At 39.1% G+C, this 27,659-nt stretch overlaps 2 protein-coding genes across 5 annotated transcripts in view; both read right to left on the bottom strand.

Moving 5' to 3' along the window:
* The window catches only part of kcnq5a (potassium voltage-gated channel, KQT-like subfamily, member 5a), a 140,943-nt gene extending 134,306 nt beyond the window's left edge, over positions 1–6,637 (bottom strand). For 2 of the 3 annotated variants that reach the window (XM_036574284.1, XM_036574285.1), the window contains exon 1: positions 6,318–6,634. In XM_036574284.1, coding sequence (XP_036430177.1) covers positions 6,318–6,634 — 317 coding nt within the window. Of the gene's footprint in view, positions 1–6,317 lie in introns of all 3 variants that reach the window. The other variant, XM_036574286.1, reaches the window with a different exon arrangement.
* Positions 6,638–15,952: 9,315 nt separating this feature from the next.
* The window catches only part of LOC118810484 (regulating synaptic membrane exocytosis protein 1-like), an 84,802-nt gene continuing 73,095 nt past the window's right edge, over positions 15,953–27,659 (bottom strand). Inside the window, exons 25-34 of one of the 2 annotated variants that reach the window (XM_036574281.1) lie at positions 27,112–27,222; positions 26,464–26,573; positions 25,999–26,108; positions 25,651–25,811; positions 23,766–23,986; positions 21,069–21,219; positions 19,219–19,331; positions 19,002–19,103; positions 18,652–18,791; positions 15,953–18,550 (exon numbers count right to left, since the gene is read on the bottom strand). In XM_036574281.1, coding sequence (XP_036430174.1) covers positions 18,338–18,550; positions 18,652–18,791; positions 19,002–19,103; positions 19,219–19,331; positions 21,069–21,219; positions 23,766–23,986; positions 25,651–25,811; positions 25,999–26,108; positions 26,464–26,573; positions 27,112–27,222 — 1,432 coding nt within the window. In that variant the 3' untranslated portion in view covers positions 15,953–18,337. The remainder of the gene's footprint in view (positions 18,551–18,651; positions 18,792–19,001; positions 19,104–19,218; positions 19,332–21,068; positions 21,220–23,765; positions 23,987–25,650; positions 25,812–25,998; positions 26,109–26,463; positions 26,574–27,111; positions 27,223–27,659) is intronic. The other variant, XM_036574280.1, reaches the window with a different exon arrangement.

Below are 27,659 nucleotides of genomic sequence, written 5' to 3'. Positions count from 1 at the left end.
TTTCGTGAGACATGTTTTGACTAAGATAGTGGTGGGAACCATCAAGAAGGAAAGAAACTGGACTGGTTAAAGTCAAAGTAATCATCACATCAAAGTGCCCAACGTGTTCATGGGCCTCACCATCAAATGCAGGTACATTAATAATCAGAAAAAGCGGGGCTTTGTTCAGCTCTTATCCCCAACCACACTCAGCCAGGAGACTGGGTAAGAGACCACCATTGTACGTCTGCCAGAGAAGACAAAACGTCATGGCTAAATGACTGCCATAGAGTGGTAGTTATGAAGTGCTTGGAAAGCCTGGTGACATTTCATTTCAACAACACTGTTCCTGAATCCACAGACCCCTTTTCCCTTGTGGTTTACATAATTATACTGTACGAGCCAATCTTTATAAAATGTCATCTTAAACTTGAACACTTACATTTTTGTTTTATGCTAGGATGCTGTTTCTTTCTTCAATATATTTACTCCATAGAAACATGGAATTTGGTATGTCCAGCTGACTTAACTAGGACCTAACATACAGACTGACAGATCTACACACCCTGCTTCACTATCATAAGCAAACAAAATACATTTCATGTTACTCATCTCCTTCTATCATACTGTGTCTACGCTATATTGCTCATTTGCCATTACACAAATTGCCCACAGATTTTGCTTTGGGAATTGTCCATATCCAAAACCAACATTAGTTCCAACAACACATATTTGGCAAAACAAACAAACTCTAATCTTTACTTTTCTTTGGAAAAGTCAGACAGTTCAATGATTTAGCTGTGTGGCCTTCATTCGTTACCTTGTACAATTCCACTGGAATTTAGTGTTATTTTTTTTAACTGTTTAGCCATATAGACTTTGTAAGTTAAACGTTAAAAGTCTTTTTAAGTAGTTGGATCAACCACTACTTTTAATTTAAATTTCAGTATCTAGCATTCATACGAATGAAATTTTAAAATTTTTATAATGTAACTGCTTCAAAAACCACATTAAGCTATTTTTTGACAGTACTCTCCATTTGTGAATTACTTATTATAATTGTTATTATTATTTTTATTATTATCATCAAATATTCTTGTCTATAGCACTGACTCAACTCACTGAACAAAACAATGTTGTCACTGATTCAAAAAAGAAACACTGTTTATCTGGCTTTTAATATCAGAGCCGACACCACAACAGACAAAAATACCTACAATTCACAAACATCTACAATTCATTTGTTGGTCCCTGAGTGGAACATGTCCTACCTAGCCGCTTACCTTAGCGGTAACTGGAGCATTTCGCTGAATGCACTGAGAACAAGAGACCCTTTCTTTCTCACTGTGTAGCAACTGTGGCAGAAGACCATTACAGGTGGAAACCCAGAATATTCGGTTACAATATAAAAGCCACCGGTGCAGGACACAGCACAAATCACTCTTAGAAACTCACCAAACCTCAGCCAAAGCCATCTAAAAAGGATATCCAGTTTTCCTTTCCACAAAAATGGAGCACAGATAAGCACACATTGAAGGGGCAACTCAATGAACTTTTACTTCAGTTTCAATGAATGCAACCACAACCAACAAAAACAGATCACAATGTCATCATCCTCTGTAACTGTGCTTTCTTCTGATCCTTAATGAGAGCATATTATTGATTTTAGCGAGAGAGCTGCTCTCTCACCTCCTCTTGTTCCCATGATTGGGGGTTTATTAAAAAGGAGAGGTCTGTTTAAAACAGGTGCGATGGCTGAAACCCCACAAACACATTCAACCCTAGTCTTTAATAACATCTACCATATAACTAGGGAAATAATGATACAGAAATTTTAATGATACAACAAGTATTGTGCTTTTTGTAGAGCTGGCACTGATACAATACAAGGTACCAGCAGAAAAATTGAGATCAGATATCAGAGGGAAAAAGAATAAGAGACTCTGAAATACTGTAACAGATCTATCCTCACACTTACATTGTCTTGCCATGTAGTTAGCTGTGTATTTCTTTCTGTGGAGAAGTGGAGTGTTTGAAGTTTATAGTTTAAGCAAGATACTCGGTAGTATCCACAGCAGTTTCTAAAGAAGAAGACTCAGATCAGAACATGTTATGGTCAGTACTCAAGGTTTCAATATTGCTATCAGTATTACAAAAGAAAAAGTGGTATTGTACTAGCTCTAGACTTTGCACCACAATATGATATACTTTCAACACCCAAGTCAAGAAGAGCATTTCTACATTAAGGCCAACAAGGTCAACAATATTAACACAAACAAGCAATTTTCTTAGACGACACATACATTTAAATACACACAAGCACAAATAGTTTGAGTGGCAGGGAGTATTTTTGTCTCATATAGAAATAGAAATATAGAAATATCACAGCATGAAAACTACGCATTTTATGTCAGTTTGTCTAAAAAAAGTATCAGATAAAGTTTACAGCATAAAAAGAAACTCGATTTAATTCACAGAACATATTGTCTCCCAATTCCTGTTTTAAAAAAGAATATTAATGTGTATCATAACAGCCCCATTTATAACACTGGTCTGAATGAAATCTCACACTGTTGGTTCAGCACAGCGTGATGGTTAGCCTCAGTTGGTGAAAGTGGTTGTAAAAGTTTGTGTTGATGAAGTGACATTTAATTCTAATTAGAAAAATTCTTGTGCACATCAAAACCAAATTAGTGGAATATTCCCCTGTGTTTGTGTGTAAGTCAGGTGTAGTTAATGGGCTAAAGGATGGGAAAAGCACATGGCTTTAACCTTGGGAAAATGTGCTCAGCTGTGGTAGTGCAGGAACAAAGAGATGAATGGGTGTGCTTTGATGAACTGTAAAGACATTTGCTGGGGCCAGCGCACCAAAGTGAATTATATTAATGACAAAGAACAAGTCTTTCAATATAAGGGGCAAATGATGGCTAATAGATTTTTCTCACTATCATGTTGACCCAGGTTCACCCTGGTCTGGCTAGTTTCTGTTCCCTAGTACAGTTCACTCTTCTATCAGACAGTTATTCCATTCAGGCAACTGCTGGAGAGATATACTACATTTTAAGTGATGTTATGTTAGGTTTTCAAAGACACGCACAATCCTTAAATTCTTGAAGTAGCTTTTCAGCAACATGAAAAGACAACCAATAGCAGAACAACAGCACAATAGCGTATGAACCATGAAAGACATTTCAACACAAGAGAGGGATACAGTGTACATACAAGCAGAGGGCAACAGTACAAAGAATAAAAGTAGAATCTTACATAAGCACACATTAGGCAAGTTGCCAAGTGTACAGTATCCAGCATAATATACAGCAATGCACTGAAAATCACGAAGGCTGCTCATAATTTATATCATAACTTTTTTAAGGCTTTCTCATCAAATCAATACTGCAATCCTTTCTTATTAGTACTTTCTGCATGCCAAGCTTTGTAAGCACATATGTCAGTAGGCATTCCCACTGTGAAGCTGTCTAAATAGAACTTCTTCTTGAACAAATTCTTAGTTTATGTTTTCAAAATAACTAACAATCAAAAATTTTGATGGCACATTATGTAGTCATTGTATTTAAAAAATAAAAATTACAAAGTAATTACTATGGCTAAAAGGCTCAAATTCAAACTATGTATTAGATATACAAATTACATATATGCTGAACTTGTGACGCCTTTAGGAAATGAGCCACAGAGCACAAGACTTTTTTCTTTTATTTTTTTATTTTTCCTACTGTGCCAATGAAAACAAAGCATGTATTTTAAATTATTTTTACTTTAAATTGTTATTTTATTTTTAAAAAATACTATTTTAAATCAGTTTCTCAGCACACACTTGTACAAATACATCATGCTTACCACTGCATATACTTACTTTGTCTTTTATGGGGTGTTTTACACAACAGTCTTAAATGAAAAAGGGTGCTTAATGTAAATGTAATGTATAAATGTATAAGTTTCAGTTCTATCATTTTATTTAGGCTACTCTTTTATCTGGGCCACTAAAAAACAGATAAGCAAATTTTTATGGCCTCCACAAAATCACATCACCTACTATTTAGTCCTATTTAGCTAATATCTGACTAACCTGAGACTAAACCCACTTCCAATAAAGATATACAAATTCACAGTAAATCAAATACTGCTAAAAGAGGCTCTGAATCACAGATATGCAAGAGAAAAATAGGAGTATCAGTTGCTCTTTGGCTTTTTATTGGTTTCTCATACTACGTGCATCATCCAGACTAATCCAAGTAGCTGCATCAAAGTCTTACAAGATGAATCTTTAACATGATGAACGATTCTTAGCAATGCTATTAAAATGAAACCATGACAAGAATTAATCTTTTTCAAGAATATTTCAGTACTTTGCTTAAGTCATCAAGCATAAAACACTCCAAATGCAATTTCAGGTTTGACACCAAACAGCTGATTTGACTTCAATCCACATACAATCACTCTAATTTTGTAATACTGTTACTTCTGTACTATGAAATCAGTATTTCTTTGTTGATTGGCTGCTTAAATGTGTGGTAAAAGTGGGATGTTCTTAGAGTTTCTATCTGGTGTGGGATACTGTGCTCTGTGCAGATGTAACAACTTAACCCCTGTGACCTCAGCTGTGCCGTCTGCACAAATAAAACAACAACATCCTGCCTTGCAACCCCTCTCAGCGCCCCAATCGTACCATCCGAGCGACCGATCCCCTCCCTCCCTCCCAGCAGTATGAAGAAAACTCTTAAAGGAAGAAAATCAAAACTCTTTCTTCTAGAAGAAAAGCAGAAAAAGAATGCTTTCTTTCACGTCACAACAAAAGCTGCTGTACTGAATGCACTCTTGCGGCTTTTATTTGTAGAAAATATATATGTATGTATATATATATATACATATATCCAGGTGGAATTAGATTGCAAATGATAATTCAACCCTATAAGAGTAAACTGAACACTGGGGATTTTGCTGTATGTGGACTAGATAAGTATGGGAATGCAAATGAAGCATCGTCACACACATCTCCGTAATATAATTTGAGAGCTCTAGATGCTTGCACATTTTAAATGCTTTAATACAGACAAGACTGTAAGGTTATAAAAAGCTACAGAATGGAACACAATGTTTAAGATGGTTAAGGTTAGACAATGATGATTTGATGCGTTATTATAAATGCATCCCTTTAAAACGCCTTACATATTTACTAATATAAAAAAAATGTAAAATCATGTACATAGATCCTTCAAAAGTGTCAACATTATTTGAGAGGTCACATGGAAATGTAAAACAATTCCTCCCACAAACATAAGTAATATTTTTGCATTTGGACTCTCCGTTCTATGATTTATCTTTGATGAGTCTAGAAAAAGCAGACTGCACTCTCTGTCACAGCCGCCGGCTGTTGGAGTGAGGCAATCCAGCATGTGCAATTATTATTATGAAGGCCAAACTCTCTCTTTCTCTCTCTTTCTTTATCCCTCTCTCTCTCCCACACACACACACATTCACAAAGGCCAGAAAAGAATCACCGCTAGCACAGGAAGCTTCAACTGGGTATTGTTAGGGTGCAGTGTGAGGGATAAGAAAATCTAATAGAATACAGCATAATATACACATTGCAACATAAACATGAAAAAAATTAACAATTTCTCAGTGCTAATGTAATTAGCAGCGTGAAATAACACAGGAGCTTTCCCCAGACTGGAATTAACACCTACAGTGTTCATTTGTGCGCAGCTGGATTTAAAGCAACACAGTGGCTGTTAATTCCAGTTCAAGAATTGTGCTGTGAATTTGCCAGCCTTAACAAGACTTAACATGGAATAATAAAGATTACTGTGATAGTATATACATCCTAACATAAATCATAAGATTAGTCTGTGCATGAAACAACATAGCAAAACCCCCGGTGCTGAATGAACAGTGTTGAATGGTCTCCTACAGCGTTCATTTGTAATAGTTTAATCAGTGATGTGTTGAAGGTGACTGTGAATGGCCATTTAGGTCACTAAATTGTTTTAGTATTTGTGTGTCAAACCAACTGGACTTGAACCACAAGTCCAGCCACCTTGATGTTCTACTACTAAAGCAATAGGTTTAAATTCAACACTATTCATTCATTCTGCACTCTAATGATTGCTGTGCGCTGCACTTATTCCTGCAAAACTGCAGGTGCAAATTCACTACTGTATGTGTTTGATCTGCTCTGTGGATTTTGTTGTGAACTTTTCTTGCTGGCCTCAATAGGCACTGAGATGAGTGTAAGTGAAAGAATGAATGAATGAATGAATGAATGAATGAATGCGCCTCCTGGGCATCCGTGTAAGTGACTGAAATGAGGTTCCACTCACACGAACGCGTGGTACACAAAGGCCCAGCCTCGCGGCCTCTCCAGCACGTTGTACAGGTAGTTCTGCAGTTTCCTGTAACGCGCGTTCCGGCGACCGCTCTGCGCGCTGTAAGCCAGCGGTTTGCCCAGCAGGCTGAGGCGCGCACCCTGCGCTCTGCTCCTCAGCTCCTCCGCGCCGTCCGCCGGCCGGGCCGACCTGTTCATGGCCCCGCGCGCGGCTTCCACATCCTTCAGGCGCAGGTTCTCCACTCGGCGCCCCGGGGACGCTTTCATCCAGAGGCCGGAGGCGCCGTCGTCTGCGCCGTGCCCGCGGGGCATGGCATCACCACCAGCAGCGGCGGTGGGACACGTGCGTTGGGCGCCGAAAGTGCACGCATATACTACAGAAGTTGCGATGCGATGCAAGCGTTCTCTGATTCTTTATCTACTATTTCTTCAGTCCGGATGTGTCTTTTGTCAAAATGTGTTTGCCTTCAGTCCCAAACTCTTTTATCGTTTTTTCTGCCTTTATTTTTAGATCACAACACTACAGGATCCTCCTGTGCTCCGTTTCACGTGCTGACCCAAGCGCGAGAGGAAATACGCTGGGAGCGGAAAATAAGGAGCAGGCGATGCGCGCGAGCCGCCTCCGAGCCGGAGTTGTGAAGAAGTGACACCATCTCAGGGGTAGAAATCGGGTGAGGGGAAGAAGGAGGAGGAGAAGGGGAGAGAGGGAGGGGGGCATCATCACCCCACATTAACGCAAGTCTATCTTTCCCTCCCTCTGTCCGCGAACATGAAGGAGAAAAAACACGGGAGAAACAGAGACAGAGAGAGAGAGAGAGAGAGAGAGAGCTGACGGAAAGCTGTTGCTTCTCTGCGCTGCAGCTGCTGCTCCTGACCAGCGCGAGACGGAACGGAGCGGAGCGCGCGCCAACCGAGTCCAGCCCGTCGGGAACACACACGGTGACCCTCCGTCAACAGCTTTTGATGATTTACAAGAGAAACCGATTAAGTTCACAGAGGTTCACCGATACTTAAAAACAGTAAAGTCACAGCGCGAAGTGCCTGGACATCATGAATCCGCTCCTTCAGAGGATGCCCATTTATGTCAGCTTCACAGGAGAGAAAGAGTGAAAGTGAGAGAGAGAGCGACAGAGCGGAGAACTGAGAGCTCACTCTCCCACTCCCTCCATTTAAGTTACTGACCTGATTAAACGTCTGGGAGCAGCTAGTCGACGAACTTTAAGTCGAGAACAGAGCGACACAGACGAGGGAAAAGTAGCTAAAGTGTGTCTTCTCACTGACACTCAGCCCAGCCGGCTGTCACAGCAGCGAGCTACTCCGTCACGATAACACTCCCCATAAGAAACAACGCAAGGCGACCGCTCGCCTCAGATCCATCTTCACGTCAGTTAAGGACTAACTCGTTACTCACAGTAGAAGCAGCACAGTTTTCTCACAGTGGGTGGGCTACTTTCTCGACAAGCACACATTAGCGACACTCGTCCGCAGTCAGAGGAAAGCAGCGGCACACATGTCTCTAACATTTGTTGTCTCTTAATAAAGTGCTGTTAAGTTGTGTTAATGAGGCTCCAGCTCCGCCATAACCCGCCTGCTCTCCCGCTGCTGCTCATTCCGCGAGCTCGCGCTCAAACCACGTGATGCCGAGAGACAGAAACAGACACAGGAGAGAGTGAGAGAGAGAGAGAGAGAGAGAGAGAGAGAGAGAGAGAGAGAGAGGGCGCAAACACTGGACTTAATTCATTTACACCGAATGTATTATATTCCCACAACGCCAAAACTGTAAGTTAGCTGTTCAGTTCAGTAGTTACACTGGAATATTAACGTGGTATATAGTTAAATGCATGACATTTAGTAGTTTAAAAAAGTTAAAATGCATTAAAAATTAAGAAATGAATGAAAAAGGAAAACAAGGCTGGTGGCCTATAAAAGAAACGCTACGCTCTAAATAGTGATGTGTTAAATAACAACACATTAACTTGTGTTACCCATTTTAACACTTTTGACTATTGTTTTCTGATTTAACACTTTCTGTATTAAAAGTAACCCAAAATGTGTTCTCCATAACTGGATGTAGAAATATTTCAACACATTTTGTGTTAAAAGTAATACAAAATGTGTTGTCTCCAACTGAACACTCTGATGTGTCTAGTTACAGACAGAATGTGTTGTTTTTTAACACACCTGTTTTAAGAGTGTAGATGCAGCTGTTCTAGCTGCAGTACTTCAGGACAATGTCACACCAACAATTTTTATAAAATATGAGCATACAAAATAATTCACAATCACATTGCCATGGGCTACAAAAGCCACTTATTTAAAGTTGTTACTTATTTGAAGTTGATGGCTCAAGTGGAAGGGAATTATTAATAATTAACTGATTATTTTGAAAACATATGATCATACATATGTTATACATAACAAAATAACAGTGGACACAGGCTCTGCTTTTGAAATGACTAAATCTCATTAACCGTGATCTTCACGTTTCGCGTAAAGGTCCATGTTCAATCAGTTTAATGTCTACTAAGGCACTTTGGAATCAACAAAATTAAGAGGAGACATCAAATGGATTTTAAAAGAGGCTGAATGTAGTTGGTACCAGAATTACCGTTGCCCAAACAGAGGGAGATAAACAACATATTAAATCATGGTTTTCGCCAAATAATTAAAAAAAGGTGTTCAATGGAACAAGGGTCAGAAATCAAACCTTTGTTTGGGATAAATTTGCATTTATTAACATCACATGGCGTTTAACAGGAGAGGTGCTAAAAACACCAACAACCACCTAAAATATGACCACCAAATTGAATCTATTCCTTTATGAACCCGTTACAGTGAAAGCAGTTTTAGGCACCCTTTCCCAAAGTGCTCAGTAGTTTTTAATGACTTGTTCAGGTTGTATTGTGTCATTTTACACTCTCATGAAAACTGGTGATAAAAATTTCTCACCAAATTTAAACTGTTCTGTCTGTTTGTCCAGTTGTGGACAGCATTTTGAAGTCTTAAAAGATCATAGTTAGACGTTTAAATAAAGGTGGATCTGCTTTTGGAAATGATGCTTGTTTCCTCTGTCTTAACAAAGGATAAAGAATGTTATTTGAAAATTATGACTGATAAATATGCCCACCTTTCAGCATCTAAAATGAACCAAATATAACCCAAAAACACAGAAAAATAAATAAATAAAAACGTGTAAAAAATCTTTCCTTCTTTTTCCATTCTTAATGTTGTAAGAGTACGTACAGATTAAGAGACTGCTTGTTTTGATGTGCTTGTCCTACAGATGCTCATTTTGAAGTTCCTACCGTCGTATAGAACAGCATAAAGGCTACCTTAATATAGACTCAGTATAGACTTATCAAACAAGACAGCCCTGCGCAGAAAGTGTTTGAGGTTTGTTCACTTTCTTCAAACTTCCTGTTAAAGTTAATTATTCTCTTTCCAGAACTAAGAACTCCATTTAGATTTGCATGGTTTGCTAATTTCTTAATACAGTTAATTACATCCTTTAGACTACACCACACTTTCATCTCTCAGACTTGTGAAGCTCCCACTTTGGTGAAAACTGCAAGTGAGCAAACGAAACACATCTACCTACGGCACATCTACAAGCAAATATGCTCTCTGACTTTCAGCATGCACTGAAGACAACCATGAGATCAGAGAGACACACTGCTCCAACGTTTTGAATTAGTTTAGTGTTCTTCAAAAGGCATAAAAAATCTGATGTCATGACTGTGTTTCCAGGTAAGCCTTGGAGTGCTGTACAGAGCCTCATCAAGAGAACAAGGAGAATCATTCAAGATGACTAGAACTGCAGACTGTCACTGTGTTCAAGGACTGAAAGTTGTGCACACAGCTAACAGGAACACACACTCTAGTGGCATGAGTTTGTCATTACAGCACTGGAATGCATGATCTCTGATTGAATGTGAAAGGTGCTTCTGCTGCTGCTGTTTTGCAAATGCTGGTGGCTTCCCTGGTGGCAATTACGCTTTTGTCATCAACAGCTATGTTGTATTAAATGCGTGTTTTGGGGCAAACATATGGAGCACCTTTTAATTCTTAAAAATAGGGTTGTAAGAAGGGGTTCTCTGAAGCAATGCTATACAACAGTGGCCAATAACCCTGTTCTTGGAGATCTACCTTCCTAAGCAGTCTAGTTCCAACCAAAATCTGCCATGCCTGCTCCACCTAATTCATTTCTTTGGAAGATCTTGATTGGCTGCATCAACTGTATTCGTGTTAGCTAAGCTCTTAGCAAAAAAGTTTTAGGTGCTATATCGAACCATATATAATCAAACAGGAGAACAATTTAACCATGCAAAGAACCATTACACTGTAAAAAATGGTAATTTCTCAACAAACCCTTGATGAACCATTCTTAGGTGCGTAAGAGGAGGCAGCATGCTACATGCAGGTTGGAACTGAACTCTGCTAAAGTAGCTCTCCAGCAGTAGGGTTGGTGACCACTGCTATAGAAGAACCACTTTCAGTTGAGTTGAAAGGTTCTTTGTCGAATGAAATGCGGTTCTTCTATGGTATCACCCCAAAGAACCCTTTTTAGCACCTTCATCTTAAGACTGTGAAAGACAGAGGTAGGTAGGTAAGACAGAGTAGGTCATACAGGTATATTCAGCCTCCTGAGATACAAGGTGTGCTGATTTATAGTACTGTAAAAAGATAAGTCCAAAGCAAAAGCCAGCAGAAGCTCCAGCTCAGGCTGAGCTCCATCAGAGCAGCACTCACGAGAGACAACAGACTCTGTGCGTCAGAGAAGGAGAGTTTAGTTTAGCCTCTAAATGTTTGGGCCTCATCCTCAGAATCCATCAACCTGAAACACATTTGTGCAGAATGTGCGTATGGCATGGTGCTGAGGGATGGTGAGAGCCCAGACGAGTTCTCCAATAACCCCAGTCATAAAAATACTGTGAGGATTATATGGCCATCGGGATCAAGGCAGAGAAGAATGAGTAACGAGTCTTAAAATATTAGCAATAGATTCATTTGAGGAATGGAGCTCTGGAGCTGTGGTATGCTTTTTTACATATTTGCACGACTCGACATAAATCACCCCCTCTTTAAAAATGTTAGAAATCTTTTCACGGCCCTGCTTTCATTTCCCAAGCAGCCTGAAACCAGACAGGAGCGCACAGCGCTGTCCCAGCATGCTCTACACCTGGGGTTTGGGTTCATTCAGCATCACTGCACCACTAGATCTGTTTACAACACATACGTGTTCTGTTGTACTGACCACAAAAATCGATACAGAAGCAAAAACAAGCTTTACAGAAACGTAACGCTCAACAACACAAACATCAGGATAGGTGTTCAGTATCATAGGTTTAAAATAAAAATATTTCACAGATTTTTTTTCTAAAAGTAGTATGAGCTTCTGTGCAGAAGAGCACTTTACAGTTGTAACATTAAGTTTAAGTCAAGTTTCTACATGGAAGAGTCGGGAGTTTAGTGCCCTCCTCAATGATGTGTAAGAGGTTTGACGTTCTCCTACACTGGGTATTGTTCGAGATTGACCGAAATCAAGAAAATCAGAGGGACATCATATTAAACATGCTATGCATTTGTACATGTATCTATTCATGCACATATTTATAAATGAGACTAATACAACATTTAATAAAATATCCAACCATGAAAAAGGAGATTCTGTGATACTGAAAAAGTGGTATTGATGTAAACATCCTCAGCCTCGCAGCAGTCTTAGCCCTTAAATAAGCATCATGTTGATATTCTATGATAGTATAGAGCTTTAAAAAGTGTTACTATTAAATAAAGGTGCATATAGCCTATCAAAGTCTTTCTGAGACGTCTTGGCTTAAACTCTCACATCTGAAGGATTGGATCACTGCTTGCAGCTCACACTCTCCATAAAACACTCGTCTCAGAGCCGAACCTTGTAAATTTTAAAATGATACAACATTGCAGTTGAGATTTATCCATGAGCCCTCAATTGGGGGTGAATATGTTTTAATTTAAATTGTATAGACTGGTAAAATACCAGACGATGGATTGAGATATTTTCCTAAGTATATATTTTCCATAAAGTTTGCTTAATATTTCCAATAGATAGAAAATAACTGATGAATAGATGAATAAATACATAATGTTCCACAATTAATTAAAGTGGACATGTAGTACTCAGTGTCTCCACAGGGTGGAGGGTCTGGATTATGAGTCAACTAATAACGCATACAGAGAGTTCGTTTAGCAGATCAGTTCTCTATAGTTAATTACATTGTTGATTACTTTATTAATCCCAGAGGGAAATTTACAAATCACAGCAGCAGCAAACGAAGAGTATTGCAAGTAAAGGTAGTAGTAATAAATAAACATTATTAAATAATTGTAAGTAGTCCTATTATAAAGAGTAATGAAAACTAGTGGAAATAACAGTAAAATAAGTAAAAATTCTGAACATGTCCTCTGAATAAATGTAAACAGAAATGAGATGCAGATAAGCAGCAAAGTAAAAATGATCAACAGTGTCCAGTATTTGTATCCAACTACTTGGAACATAATTTCATTCAAACCTCAAAAATCTCTTTGACAGTATTTCAACCTAAGACAACTGAAGGCAGGAGCCCACTGTGGACATGTACATGTACAAGAATACCCCAAGTTTGACATTTCTTGCACTCACAGGCACAGTCCTTAATCAATAACTCCTTAGGTCAATTAAATATCAATTATGCACGTTAAATCCTGTAAGACACTACTTCAATAAAAAAAGGAGATATTTCTGAGGACATTAGATACAAGATAATCAACTTGCAAAAAAGGGAAAAAAAACAGAGTTTATTACTATTTAATATTATTAATATTTAATATTTAGTAATTATTAAACAGTTTAGAGATAATAAGACTCCTAACAACTGAGTGAGAATTGGCAGATCACAAAAACTGTGACCATCAGTACACAGTACTTAAAGCTTTCATCTTTGACACAGAGGAGAAAATCAAGCTCCACTTTTTCCTCAGATCCAAAAAAATGCACGTTTATGTCCATCCTTTGTGAGAAGACAACGCTAAAGGTCTGAAAGGATGTTTAGCTGTCAAGAAGCTATTACTGAGAAATGGAAATAAATGAAAAAGCCAAACAAAAATTTGCAGTAGAATACTGAAACTGAACATCTGAAATGTGGAGTAAGCTTTTATGGACTGATGAGTCTAAACAGGGGCACCACTAGACGTTTATGGATGGGGGTCCTAGGCATGTACGACTCTGTAAAAAATGATTCAGTGCTTTAACTTAAAAATATATAACCTGGTTGCCTTAAAAGTTTGAGTTCACTGAACTTCAACTTATTTTGAACTTGAAATAATAGCAGAATGTAAAACACATTATTGTTTTGTTAGCTTACTATTAGAAGTTCAATGAACTCAAAATTTTAAGGCATCAACCTCTTTGTAGTTGAGCTAGTATGCCTTAAATACTACATCTATCCACTTACAACAGGCATAGATCATGCAAAGCCCCTTAAGTCAAGCAATGCTATTTCCCCCTTTTTAGATAAGCCACAAGATCCTAAATATATTATTTATTTTATTAATATTATATTATTGATATTATAATAGTCTCAGAACGAGTGTGATTCTGCACAATATGCATGTTTAATAAGCTATGTGACAGAACTTCATGGTCATAGTGACAAACATTTTCTATGCTAAATTAAACTAAATGTAGTTTTAATTTTAATCGAAAGCGTAAAGAACTCTCCTTCGCTTTCTTCTAGATTACTAACCTCCATCAGATCTGCTCCTTCAGTCCTGTCAGTCTCCTTCAGCTTCTTTCTCTGTCTCTCTTCCTGTGTTTAGTAATACATTATTTTTGAAACTCAGATTTACAAGAACTCAAAGAAACAATGAGAGCTCAATCAATTATTTTTAAAACCTTCTCATTTGACAGACTTTAGACGGAGCTGCCGCCTCTTAAATTCCTTTTCACTGGCATTAACTTACTGTCACCAACACTATATAACAAATATTTGTGTTAGTGTTTACAGACACTGAAGAAAAATATAAAAACAAAGAATACAAAGAGCTGCCAATTACGTTATTTCTATTTCTGTCTCTCGTTCACACTCTCAGTGCAGTGAGGTCAAAATAGTTGGCTTGTCAGCTAACCTAGCTAGCTAATGTTATTGTTAGCCTAACTGGAAACCGAGTAAAACTGGATAGCCAGCTATACTGACCATAATTTGCCACAAATCCATATTGTAGGTGGGTAGTCACTCTGTAAATACTTATTGTTTCATATTGTATATTATAAAAATTAAATTATTTTGAATAAGACCTAATGTTCATTTTTGTGAGCTTTCAGCCAAAATCTTGCGTTCAGCTTCAGCGGTTGCGGACTGACGTTACTTTGCAGAGCGATTAAAACCAGAGACCCTCCCCCAGGTCTGATATGATTGGCTTAAGGACGTGCGAGGTCTGATATGATTGGCGTAAAATTTGTGAGGTCTGATATGATTGGCAGAGTCGGGGGATCCACTTTTCATGTCATCTCTGGTAGCACTGAACATAGATATACATACAGAAGCATTACATAATACACGTTCATATATATATATATATATATATATATATATATATATATATATATAAATATTCATGAACATGTATTACATTTACATACACATTAGAGCAGCAACAGCGCCTCCCCCAGGTCGCGCCCTGTTATCACAGCATATAGTGAAGTTAGAGGATGGCAGGTTGAATAATGAAGAAAGAATGGGAATACGCTATTAATGATTTCAACTAATAATGTACAATTATGTGTGTGTATGGGGTGGGGGGTGGTGGTATTTATTAGGGGATAAAGCAAATGCAAACAAGTTCCAAGATTGAACTTCGTAGGTATTTGGTTATATTTGGTTTCTATACATGCTTTTTTCCGCTGATGCTGAAAAATGATTAACTTCCTCTTAAGGGCAGCTTTCACTGTAAATTAAATAGAAAACGACAAAAGGTTCCAGTTCTACTGCTCATTAAATGCAGAGAAGCTGCCCTCAGTCAAAGAAATCAATTAATGGTTGCCTTCATGCCTCTATGATGCAAACACATACAATATACGTGTGTGTATGACTGTAATACTCCACTGCTTTTCCCATATTACTTTCATCAATATCTTGTCCCAAACAGAAAGCCAAACAGCTGTGAACCAACACTGCACCAGAAACTGCACTCCCCACTGTAAACCCAGTGTGACACCAATCTGCTAGTGTTGTAGTTCAAGAGGTCAGTCACATCACAGCATAGTCCAGTTGGAAATGGGAAAATCTTTTCTTTTTTCAAAGAAAAGGGGAACAAACTTAGATAAAGATTAGAAATTTCAAAATATAGTAATATTGGTTTCAACTTTTTTTTTTTTTTTACAAATGATACAGACAGCCTGCTAAACAGTTTATGACAAACAATTAGAGGACATAAAGTGTGCTTAACGCTAATAAACAATCTCAAAGACATAGTTGAAAAAAAAGTTTTCTGCATCTAAATATTTGAAACAGTCTGGGGATAAAGTAATAGCAAGTAATAGTAAAGCATGCTAAAAATGAGTTACAATACACACACTGTATAAATATTCACATAAACGATCCAGAGCCGCTGTTCTTCTTCCACACAGTCTTTTATTTGTAAATAATAAAAATGAACTCTTGAATATAAAACATACACATCATTTGAGCCACATCTGTTGTACAAACAAGAAATGTTGCAGTGAATACTTTCTATTCTGTTTCAGTGGGACACATGAATTGTAAACAATCAGTATCCTTGAATAATACTGACAAAGTAAAGGAAAGAAGTCTGCCGTAACGGACATGAAAAGTAAACTTGTTATCAAAACATGATCTCATGGGCTTTGTTCTAATGCAGTAACAGGTAGGCAGAGGTCCCAATTCTAGTGGTTATTTTGGCCATAAATGTCTGAAAGAATCAGAAACTCTGGAGGTGTCCCTTCTCAGCCTTTGTTCCGTTCAACGGAGCCAGGAGACAGAGCATTAATCCATTTACACGGGGCCACTTTGTAAATATAAGTAAACCTCATAGCAGACTCATATTTACAATATGTGCATGTATGTTTCTGTAGGCGACGTTTACTTGGATACACTTTGTTTTTTTTGTTTTTTTGTTTTTTTATATATGTATATATATCTATGCTGTTCTCATTTTTGTATAATCATAATCATTTTTCATATATAGATAGCTCTGGTTTTATACACATTATCTAGCTCGATTCTAGCCCCACAGTAGTAGACTACAGTGAACACCAACATCTTCAGTAAAAACAGGGGCCTCATGTTTGCTCAGTACTACAGTACAGCACTTATTTATCCATAGGGTAAAAAAGAAAACAATTCAAAAACTCCTCATAGACATTCAGCCCCAAAAAATGAGGCCTGTGTGCATGGCTGAACTTGGCCAAATGCCCACACATGGAATGAATGGCTTCATTTTATTGGTTAATCTATTAATATCAAGTACGAGCAAACTGTACAAGTACATGCAACATACAAGCTGGCCTACAGTATGTGGAACTAACACACATTTATTTTAGTCTCTTTTTTCTCATCTGTCTTGTTTTACAAAATGTGCATGCAGCTTGGAACGGTTCCAGAGTCATGCTGTTGCCCGTGTTGAGGGGAAAAGGTGGCGAGTTTTGGGAGGTCACCACCTCAGGCCGTCTCCTGAACCACCTCTCACATACTGTCACATTCGTTCAGATGCTCGGGGGAAATTTTAGGACTTTTTTCTAACTAACTTAAACCACAACAAAATTAAAAAAGGCAAAAATAGGAAGCTAATGATAATTTGGCCTTTTTTTCGTCTTCTTGTAAAGTTCGTTAAAAAAATCAAGCGTTTGTGCTTGCGTTAAAATAATGTAAACTCTAGTTGGATAGAAATTCAATTATGTGCAGGTCCCCAAAAATGGTCTAAATGTACTAAAAGAAATAAAGTATGATTGGCTATTGCCTAAGTGCACTGGGCTTGTCCATAGTCACCGGATCTCAATGTACTGGCTAGAGCTCAAAGTACATTTGATGGTCAGCGTCCTGGGCGGTCAAATACATTAGTGTTTATTAGTATTAATGTCAGAGATAATCATTTCTGTAATCTCCTGGCAAGGCTGAATTTAAGCTAAATTATAATCGTAGCTTCAGAAAGTCCCAGTGTTCTAATGCATGTGGTTGTTTTGTGTCTTCCTTGAAGCTTATACAACAAAAATGTCAGAAAACATGGAACATGTCTTCACATTCTACAAGGTGTGCAATGTATCAAATCAACGAGAAAGTAAAAAAGGCAAAGCAGTCAGTGGCGACTGCTGTAAACAGACAAAGGTTTTCAGGCTGGCCTCCCCTCTCTAACATGCTTGATCTGAGCCAGTGCCACACTGGCATGAGGAGCAGCCCTAGACTCAGCACCCATGAGGAGGAGGGGAGACTTTGAGAAGACTAACCCTTGCCCTTTGACCCCTGACCTCTGGGCTCCCCCAGCAGAGCGGCTTCCTGTACATGCAAGGTGGGGGAGGGGCAGTGTTGTCCTCACTCTCACTGATCCACCATCACACCGCTGCCTCGCACACTCACACACTCCTTATATGGTTAGAAAGCAACTCCTAAATGTTACTGATTGGCAAGAACCACTCAGGCTACCAGCACCACGGTCGGCTCCTCTCTTTGTCAGCCGAAGCAGATTGCTTTCAGCTGCTTGTCATTCCCTTTTTTTTGGAAAAAAAGTTTGAGCTAACTCATCATCTCAGCAACATAGCTTAAAACAAACAGAACATGCAGTAAGGAGCGGAGTGGATCAAAGGAAAATCTCTACAATCCAAAGACCAAAAATGAAAAGAGAGGAGAAGTGATTGTCAGGCTCCGGCAAAGCTTTGAAAGTGAAACTGTCCGTCTGTCTGGCTGCCCCTCTAACGCTGATTGTTGCCACGGGTCCTTGGTCCATTCGATTGCATTTTTCTCTCCTTCGTTCCTCTCCCGTTCACTAGGACCTGACGCCTGGCGGCCCTGAATCGAGTGATGACTGGGAAGCACGTCGAGTGAGAGGAGCTAACGTTGGGTCCACCAATGAAGATGGGGGAAACAGTTTGTACCAGCCAATCACTGTGCTAGAAAGGTCCAGCTCCTCTAATAGAATCTGTGCAACTCCCATGAAACATTTGTGGTCCATGCGGCCATAATCGCCCCACACTATTACCTGTTGGACAAAAAAACATTTTACACTTTGAAATGACACAAAAACAATTACTTTTGAAGATAAGCCAGATAAAAATGTAACCCTCCACCCCTGTTTTTTACCTGGAGAACTTTACCCTGCGGACTCTCCTCGAACAGCAGTGATTGCTGATACAATGGGTCAAGCGTTTTTCGTGCAATCTTGGTTTTCTTTTTGGCTTTACATGCTCCATTATCCAGCAAGTAAACCTTGACATAGGGAGCTGTGGACAGCAAGCATGATTCCCATTAAAAAGGGACCAGTTCAGCACCCAGTTTCCCAAAAACATCTTTGTGTCAAAAACATCTTAACAGGTACTGAGAATGCTCAGTGTTACGTTTGCTCTACCATTTAAGAAATAATATTTGTGCTAAGATGCTTTAGGGAGACCTAGCCCTGAGCAGTAAATAAGCATGCATGAGTAAACTTTTACCTGGCAGCGATTTGGATCCTGGTTTGGGGGTAAGGCCACGTGCCCTGATCACCTCCACCTCAAGCTGCCCCTTCTTATCCATTAAACCAATCTGAACATCTCCTGGACATCAAAAAACAGACAATAGGAATGTTATGAATGTGAAACTGAATGTGTTAGTTTCAGTCACTAAAGGCCTGGTAAAAAATCTGATTGAAAAAGTACAATTGCGCCTCACCCATAGAGGGTGTTGCTAGGGTCTGTCTCCCTACAAGCTGGGCAGGACCGAGGCCATCCAGGAAGTCACTGAATTGGCTGTCAGCCCCCAGCCTCATCCCTGAGAAGATCAGACTACCACACACACACACACACAAAAACATACACAAAACATCTTGTTTCATATGTGGCAGGTGTTCTGTGTGATTTTTTTTCACAGACATCTTTTTGGTGAGTTCAAATCAGCATGATTCCTTATTTGTTTATAATGGCAGGGATTGGTTTAAGCTTTTAAGCTTGAAAAAAAAAAAGCATTTCAAGTCCTGCCTCTTGCACTGCTTTTCATCAGCAAAATGTTTTGTTCTTTCTTCGGTTAATTGCAGTTTCATGTCAATAGCACTGTACATGAGAAACATGAAAGAGCTTCTCATTGTTGCTCAAATCTAAGAAAACGGGAAAAAGGTTCAGAAAAAAAATTCCAAAACCAAGATTTAAAACTAAACCATCAAAATAAATGTTTGGGGAACAGCAGGCTAAGTAAAGAAATCATTACCATCAGTATAATAACATAACACTGTGCAAAAGTCAGAAACCACCCTTCATTTATTTAATTTTCAGTCAAAGAAAGTTTATTTTTAGATGACATTTCTAAGGTGATTAGATATAAAATAATCCACTTGCATAAGGAAAGAGAAAGTCAATATATAAAAATAAGTGAAAAACATCATTTAATGTGTTTGGGAATGCATGGATCATGAGCAGCAGAAAATGCAACCAACTTCTAAGACTGAACTTTGGAGGTGTGGAAATGTATCCCTGCAGATTGCTTTAAAAAATTGAAAGCAAGTCTCCTGAAAATATTATATTTAGCTGTTAAGGCCTTTGTGTAATTTTCTATTATAAATATGTTTTTGCTGTTTCCTGATGCTGGAAAAATTAATGACTTGTTTGTGTTGACTGGAAATTAATTAAATGAAGTGTGATCTCTGGCTTTTTAACAATCCTGTACATACAAAACTCACACACACACATTAGGCAATATTACACTGAGGTGACAGGCTGAATGAGTTAATTTACCAAAACCAATAACCACCAATTATGACCTGTACAAAAGAAAAGACAGAGAGCTACACTCTGTCCATCTTCTGAATAGCAGACGTGTATTAAGCGTGGTATGTAAACCACGTCCTGTGCTGCGGCCCCTCAAACACAGGCGATATTTCCTTTGAGACCAGCACAGTTTCCATGAGCTAACTACAACAGGAATGTCTGAGAGCAGTGCCAGCCGGTGTCATGCTACCATATGAGAGGCCTCATAGATCTTTAACCTCCTTTTAATACACATTAATGTACAATTAGCTTTACATCACACCGTCATGCGTATTTCTCAATGTCATGCTCTGGGCTGGATCAGCGAGAGTCGCCGTGACTGGCCACAGCACTGTCAGCTCCTCGGTGAACGATAGCTGTTCTATTTGTGCTCAGCCCAGGACCCTGCCGAGGCCTCTCTGCACAGATGATGGATATTTTAATTATCAGAGGGGAGGAAGGCTCACCATCTGGCTCCAAAAATGGAGCTACAGAAACAATGGACATATTAACTGTGCAAATCAGTGCTTGAAGAGCCTACCTTAACCTCTGTTTTCCATTAGCTTATCTTTTCCACAATACATCTCTCTGGCTTTTCCAAAAGATTTATGCAACTTGTTAGACGCACCATATTCACAGAAGGTCAAAAAGTCATTAGTGTATAAGTACGGTTTGACGGGTTTAACAAAAACAACAGACATTTGATCAGGAAACACTTCAAATGAAGAAGTGTGAGTTTGAATGGTGAATTTGTGGGATTTGTGTGGGTCTTGAGATACTGACTTCCCCTCAGAGCTGTAGCTGTTCATACTGCCATCGGTGGACTCTCGGCTGGCCTGACGAGCCATTGCATTCCGAGGATACTCCACTGCCATCCCTGTCTCTTGACTCCGCTGGATCTGACTCGAGCCTTTTGTCTTCTTATTTGCTGCTTCTACAGAGATATAAAGGAAAAGAAAGCAGTCATAGGACCAAACTATTCAATTAGACTGCAGGGTATTGTTACACTAATGTCTTAAATAGGAGAAACTTTTATGGCTTTAGTTGATAGCATACTCTTACTTTGACCAGTTTTTAATTGTTAACAAACTCCTAATTTAACACACTTGATTCAGTCAATCAAGGCTTCAGGAGCACCCACATAATCCACATAAAGTGGAAAAGTGTTGTTATTTCAGTGAAATAATGACTCAAGCAGAAGTGAAAAATACCTTTCCAAAAATAATGTGAGTAGAAGTACAAAATGCACAAGAACAAAAATTAGCAATCCCTACAGAACTGCAGTGGAACCTCTTAGTACATCCAGCATAAGAACTGATGAAGTTTGTCAGACTCTATTTTTCTCTTTTTGATGAGCTTTTAGTCTAAAATAAAAGGTCACAGGGGGGAACCAATTGCAAAATCTTTCAAATTACACCTACACGTACCTTTTCTTTAACAATGTGTTAAATATTTATAGACACAAAGATCTGAGTGATTTCAGGGAGCTCTGAAACGGTTCAACTATTTAAGCATTCACCCCAACATCAGGAGACTAAGTTTGAACCCTAACGATATCCACAGTCATCCATAACTGGGAGCCCAAGAGGAGGAAAGGTGTTGTGGGACTGTGTGAAACTAAAAAATGTGAGTTAGGTTAACTTCTGACTAAACTAAGTTGGCTGAACTCTAGTATCCTCAAGTTAACTCACGAAAATCTGCGTAATGAGCTGATTTTCACATTATTAACAGTGTAAAATATAAGTGCTGCTTGGCCGGTAGCATGCATTAAATGAATAAGGGCACTAACAGGGGTATCAGCAGGACACCAACCAATTAGTCCATGGAAGAAAAAAAAGACACAAACTGGAATTCTGAGGGTGCAGTATAAAAATCACATCAGATCCTTTCAGAATTTCCACTTGTGTGTACTGTTCATAAGTGTGTGTGCCCCAAAAAGTGTGCTTTTCCACTGTTGCTTTTCTTTACTGAGGAGGAAATACGGCTGTCTGAGACAAGGTGCTTTGGCCGTGCTGAGTATAACCATCTCCTGCTGGATGGCATGGAGCGCCTTCCCCACTATTTATGGCCTTTTGATGGATTGCAGATGCTTTGAAAATGCCATCCACTAAATTTGAACACTGAGCGCCAGTTGTTTGTTTGATTGGATTGAGGTATGTCACACATTGCACAGAATATCCCCTTGTGCCTTTTACCATACATCAAACTGCCATCAGCTGCTAGCTCTGATGAAATGGCAGAAAGAGATTCTCAAAGGCCTCTGTTTGCTGTTCAGGGTACTGGAGTTAGCAGGTAAAACCTTTCAGTGGTCAAGAGAAAGAAAAGGCTGACCAGTCCTGAGCTGCAGAAACAATTGTGCTTTCATGTCAAGGTACGTTTTTCTGAGCTGCATTTGCCAAAATTACTTTCAAAACTTAATGAGAGTTCACTGCAGTAACTTCATGTTTAACCAGTTCCAGGAGGTTAGATGATCAGGCAATGCAGTAAGATAACTTGTCTGCCAATCATTATTAAATCATTATTTGGACAAAATTACACACATGCTAATTCCTTACATTGGAATCCTAAAAGAAATGTATGGGGGTTTGTGCAAAGATCCTCCTCTGTTCTTCAGCTAGCTACACACAGAGGTAGGCTGCGGAGAGCAGAGCAGCTGCTGCAGGCCAGAGCTCTTTAAAATACTGATTTATAGAAGCTCTGCTACTCTGTCTGATTTATCATCTGATGGGCCTTTTAAGATATTGTCCAGGGGCTTGGCGGCCAAACACGCCAAGAACTTTTTTTCTACCATCCTTTTTGAATTTGTTTCTTTTTTTCTGAAATCCATTTATTAAACCATAAATAGACAGTGCTTAAAATATGGGATTTTAAAGGATATCAGATCCAACTTCAAAGGCATTTGTCTGCATTATATCTGATTAGAGTCCAGGGTTGATCTCTAGCTGACAGAGTAAACTCCTGCCAATGCTAACAGGAGAATGCTGCCACTCTCAGCTGCTTCAGCTCTCACAGGCTTACAGGTCACCCTATCCACTCTGCTGACATCCTATCTACTCTAATAATGACTGAAGGCACATGCCACTCTAAATGGAGAAGGGGAAAAGAAAAAGAGATATCAGTACGGTTCTCATCACTACAAATTGTGCTGTCTTTGCTTTTGTTACTGTTCATACACTAATTAGCAAATTTCTGTTTAAGGCTCATAAACACTGGCAAAAGCACTTAACAGAACTCAAATAATTCCTGAAAAAATACACAGAACTGCACTCACAGGTGTCCTGGTGGCAAGGAGGAAATAAAACGGTTTGGTCTCTCTTGTGTGAATTTATTAAACAGTAAGTTTGTTCTGGCACAAACAGCCAGCTTGTGGCCCATATTTTGGCACGTATGGGTTTTATACACATAGAGCAGAGTATAAAACACTGCTTATGAAGAATTTCACGTGACCAGTGCAGTAGTAGTAGGGAAGGAGAGTTTCACCTGTTTGGCTAAGCTGAGAGGTGCTCCTACTGCGTCTGGAGGGAATGCCCACAATGGCCACCACGCGGGCACTGAGGCTAGATCGCCGTTTCTTCCCTCCAGCCCCCAGAGTTCCCAGAGCTGTGTCTGACTGGCTGCCATCCGTACGCTCCAGAGAGAAGATCTCACCACTCACGCTCGTGCTTTTCAACATGCTCCGGCTGGACGGGTGAATATGACGGCTAATACACAGAGGGAGAAATTAGAAAAGACTTTCATTAACGCTATATAGTTGCTAATAAGACAATTAATTCTATAATATTTAAACCAAGTTAGAACAACAGGCCTTTTTATAAAGAGACTTCCCATTCTAAGAGATCTCAAAGAGGCATGCCAGCCTAAAACTAGCATTTAATATATCTGACAAAATTCACTATTTTATATCATTATCATTCTATCTTTCATCAATGTCCTCTTACAACAATATCCAGAATGAATACATTACACAAATGCATCATATAACCAATCCTGACTGCTAGCCTAGCCACTGAGCTATAGGCTAATAAACACAACCAAGCTAGCATCAGTGTAATTTGTAGAGGACAACATTTCAAAGAAAATAGCAATTTTATCTTTATTCAGTACGAAATGGACTCCAGAGGCACTTTTTTCACACAGAGTAAAGCAGCAAAACCCAAGTAAGAGATCAAGATAGCTTTTAGCTTGATCGCTCAGGTAAGAGATCAAGAATGTAGCTTTTAGCATGCTGTCCTCCACATCTGGCGAGTCATTTCTGTTGTTTGAGCAATCCATTCTCTCCATTGCAATGATGAACAACAACAGTTATATGGTTGAAATAAGATGTATGATGTCTTAAAAGTAACATTAGCTTAAATTAGTAACATGCCCTCCTATAATAATCTCCCCAAAGCTGTTTTTCAAAAGTTCCTCCTGCTTTCAAGATAAATCATTAACCCGTTAAAATCTGAGGCTTATTACATACTGAGGCCTATTATTCTGTAACTACAGGGACTTCAATGCAAACTGGCAGAGATATTCTCAGGTTATAGAAGTGTGTAATAAAACTTTGGCCATTTAAGGCATTTAAAGGGGTGGTTCTCCTACTCCTTAAACCAGAAAATCTCACTCTGGAGACTACTGCAGCCAGATGCCAGTAGGCATGTTTACAATAGATGTACTTATAGTTAAATGACTCATTTTGTCTTTTTAAAAAGCCCTAATTGGACAGTTACAAAAAAACTGTTCTGCTGTCCAGCTACTTCAGACAAGACTGCATGTTTTAATTGTCTTTCACATTAAGTTGAATTTTGTGTCCCTGGTGAAGCTGTTTTGACAGGTCAATTAAAGATTCATGTCAAGAGAGATAGATGGGGTATGGACAGGTCAGTGTTTGGATCTGTCGAATCCAGATCCAAACACTGAAAGGCTCAGCATAAGTTGGTGTCTTTTAAGGATTTAAGGTCAAAAAGCATGATGTTTGACCTTTACATCCAGTCCCCTTGATCAGAGTATTATGTTTTCAGATTCTGCCACTCACTTTTATTCATCTCCCATGCCCTCCTGCTGTCCTTCCTTTCGTCCCCATCACAACTCTTTAATGTCTTTAATCTGGGTGTTGTGAGTACCCGAAACTACACAGCATGCCACAAGCCATCAGAATCTATTAATATGTGTCTATTTTTTCTCAGTGTTCTCTGGCTGAGCATATAAAAGATAAGAGTAACTACAACAGAAAAGCAGACAACAGTGAGAGTGACTATTCGAGAAAATTATAAAAAGACATCACGCATTGGTGTCCAGTGTTTCTGACTGTGATTTAATAATATAATGGTAGGAAGCAACACTGAACAGAAAGCTAAGGTTTTCTGGGCCTTGGATCTCTCACCTGAAGCGGCCCCTGGGCCGCTCTGATTGGATGGACATGTAGCTGGTGCTACTGATCCGTGAGGCACTGCTGGCACGAGAGATGGCTGACACGTCACTGACATCACTGTCCGAGGACTTATGGGATACATTATCACAGCTCCGTCGCTGCTCTTTATAAAGCTGTAGCGGAGAAGGAGATGAAGCATGTACTCCTCTGTAGTAGAGGCAGGAGGTTTTATCAAGTGTGAATTGTGAACTCATCTAACAATCAATCAAAAGTTATCAAGAACCCTCAGCATATGGAGCACAAACAAAATCACAGCAAGATTGCCCTGAAAGTAGGATGAGCAGAAACAGGAGAGTTTACCTCTCGTTTGTTCTTGAGCGCCCTCTCCAGGTCCTGGCTGGTACTGGAGGGAGCTGGTGTTCTGTAGGTATGCACCTTCATCTGCCTTGTCCGCTCCTCAGAGGCAAGGGCTGCAATAAGCACAAGCATTTGACCATACTATATTCTACATTGTACACAATATGCACACATTTTGATGAATTTATATTAATTGTTTATGAACAAAAGCCTTATATTTACCCCTTATGTGGTTTCAAAGACACTCATTTTTGCCACTTAAACCCCAAGGCACCACAATGTGTATCCACACTTTAATTCCTTATTCTTGTAAATGCATAACAAACTATTAGTTTCATAGTACTTACCAAATAATTCATATTAGTTGTTGAATAATTAATTAAAGTGATTAATTACTGATTAATAATAATAAGCTTTATGGGCTTTAAGGCATAAACACATAAAATAAGGAAAGTTACTGTGCAGTACCTTGTTCTACACTGCTGCTTTTGGCAGGGACTTGGGGCAACTGTCTGCCCCTACGTGCCGATGAAGGAGTCCCTGTCGAAGAGTAAGCAGTGGTGGCATGCGGATGGCCCCTAAGAGGAAGGGAAGAGAAAACAAGCAAAAGAGAAACAAAAACTGTAAAAATATAAGCAACTGATAGGACATAAAACAAATCACTGTATTATCATACTGTATTATTCAGGACACAATCAGCTGTGAATCAAGCTCAGCATTATGGGCAGAACATTGTTTTTACATCAAAACATCACTTAATTTCAATGTCTGTTTAATCCTTAACAAAAGTGTTAAAATGTAGTTTGGTCTTTAATATTGTCAGTCAAAAAAGAAAAGAGTTGAGATCAAGTAAGAAACAAGAAATATAGAAAACACAAGAAATAGGGGTGACAGAGACAAGCCTATAAACATTCAGAAACAAGCCAAGGTCTGTGGGAATGTGCGGAAAAGCTACAGCTTCCAGTGAAGGAGCAGTAACTGTACAGCAAAATGAGACAACAAAGAGAGAAAAGTTTTCAGAAGAAAGTAATATTTGCATGTGGTGTGTGGGGGTGGGGTGTATTTTAGGAGTCAGAGGTTAGAAAGAGGTCTCTCAGCCTAGAGCAGGGTCAGCACCTGTCCAGTTGGGGTATGTCTGGGCTAGACCCCCCTTGGGTCACCTTACCCAGTGGAGGCAGGGATACCCCCTTTTCTCTGGAGCCCCTTAGAATAGAGGTAGGCTGTAATCTGCAAGCCGGTGAGGAAAGAAACATGCAAGAAAAGAAAATAAACACAAAACAAAACAACCACAAATTAAATAGCAGCACATGGACAAAGCAAATGAAGCTGATTAACAAAGACTTGAAGAAGAAGAAGAAGAAGAAGAAGGAAAAAAGTATAAAGTGAGGATGTGCGATTTACGAAAAACAGAGGGAAAGTGGATGAGCCCATGAGGCACAACAGTACTACTCCCGTGGAAATGTAACACTGGAAAAGAACCTGTGCCAACGTGAACATATACTAAAACATTTTGAAATTACTCTGATTACTGAAGCAAAATTATTAACCGCTGTTCACAGATAATGCACATTAATGTTCAATAACAGGTGCACACAGACACATAATAGAAGTGGATAGCAGCGAGTCATGGAACAGTTATGTGTGCATTATTTTTATCAGATGGT

This window comes from Colossoma macropomum, unplaced genomic scaffold (assembly GCF_904425465.1).
Source record: "Colossoma macropomum unplaced genomic scaffold, Colossoma_macropomum, whole genome shotgun sequence".
Lineage (NCBI taxonomy): Eukaryota > Metazoa > Chordata > Actinopteri > Characiformes > Serrasalmidae > Colossoma > Colossoma macropomum.
The sequence above is the reverse complement of the archived record's forward strand: the minus strand, read 5'-3'. Positions and strand labels throughout refer to the sequence as shown.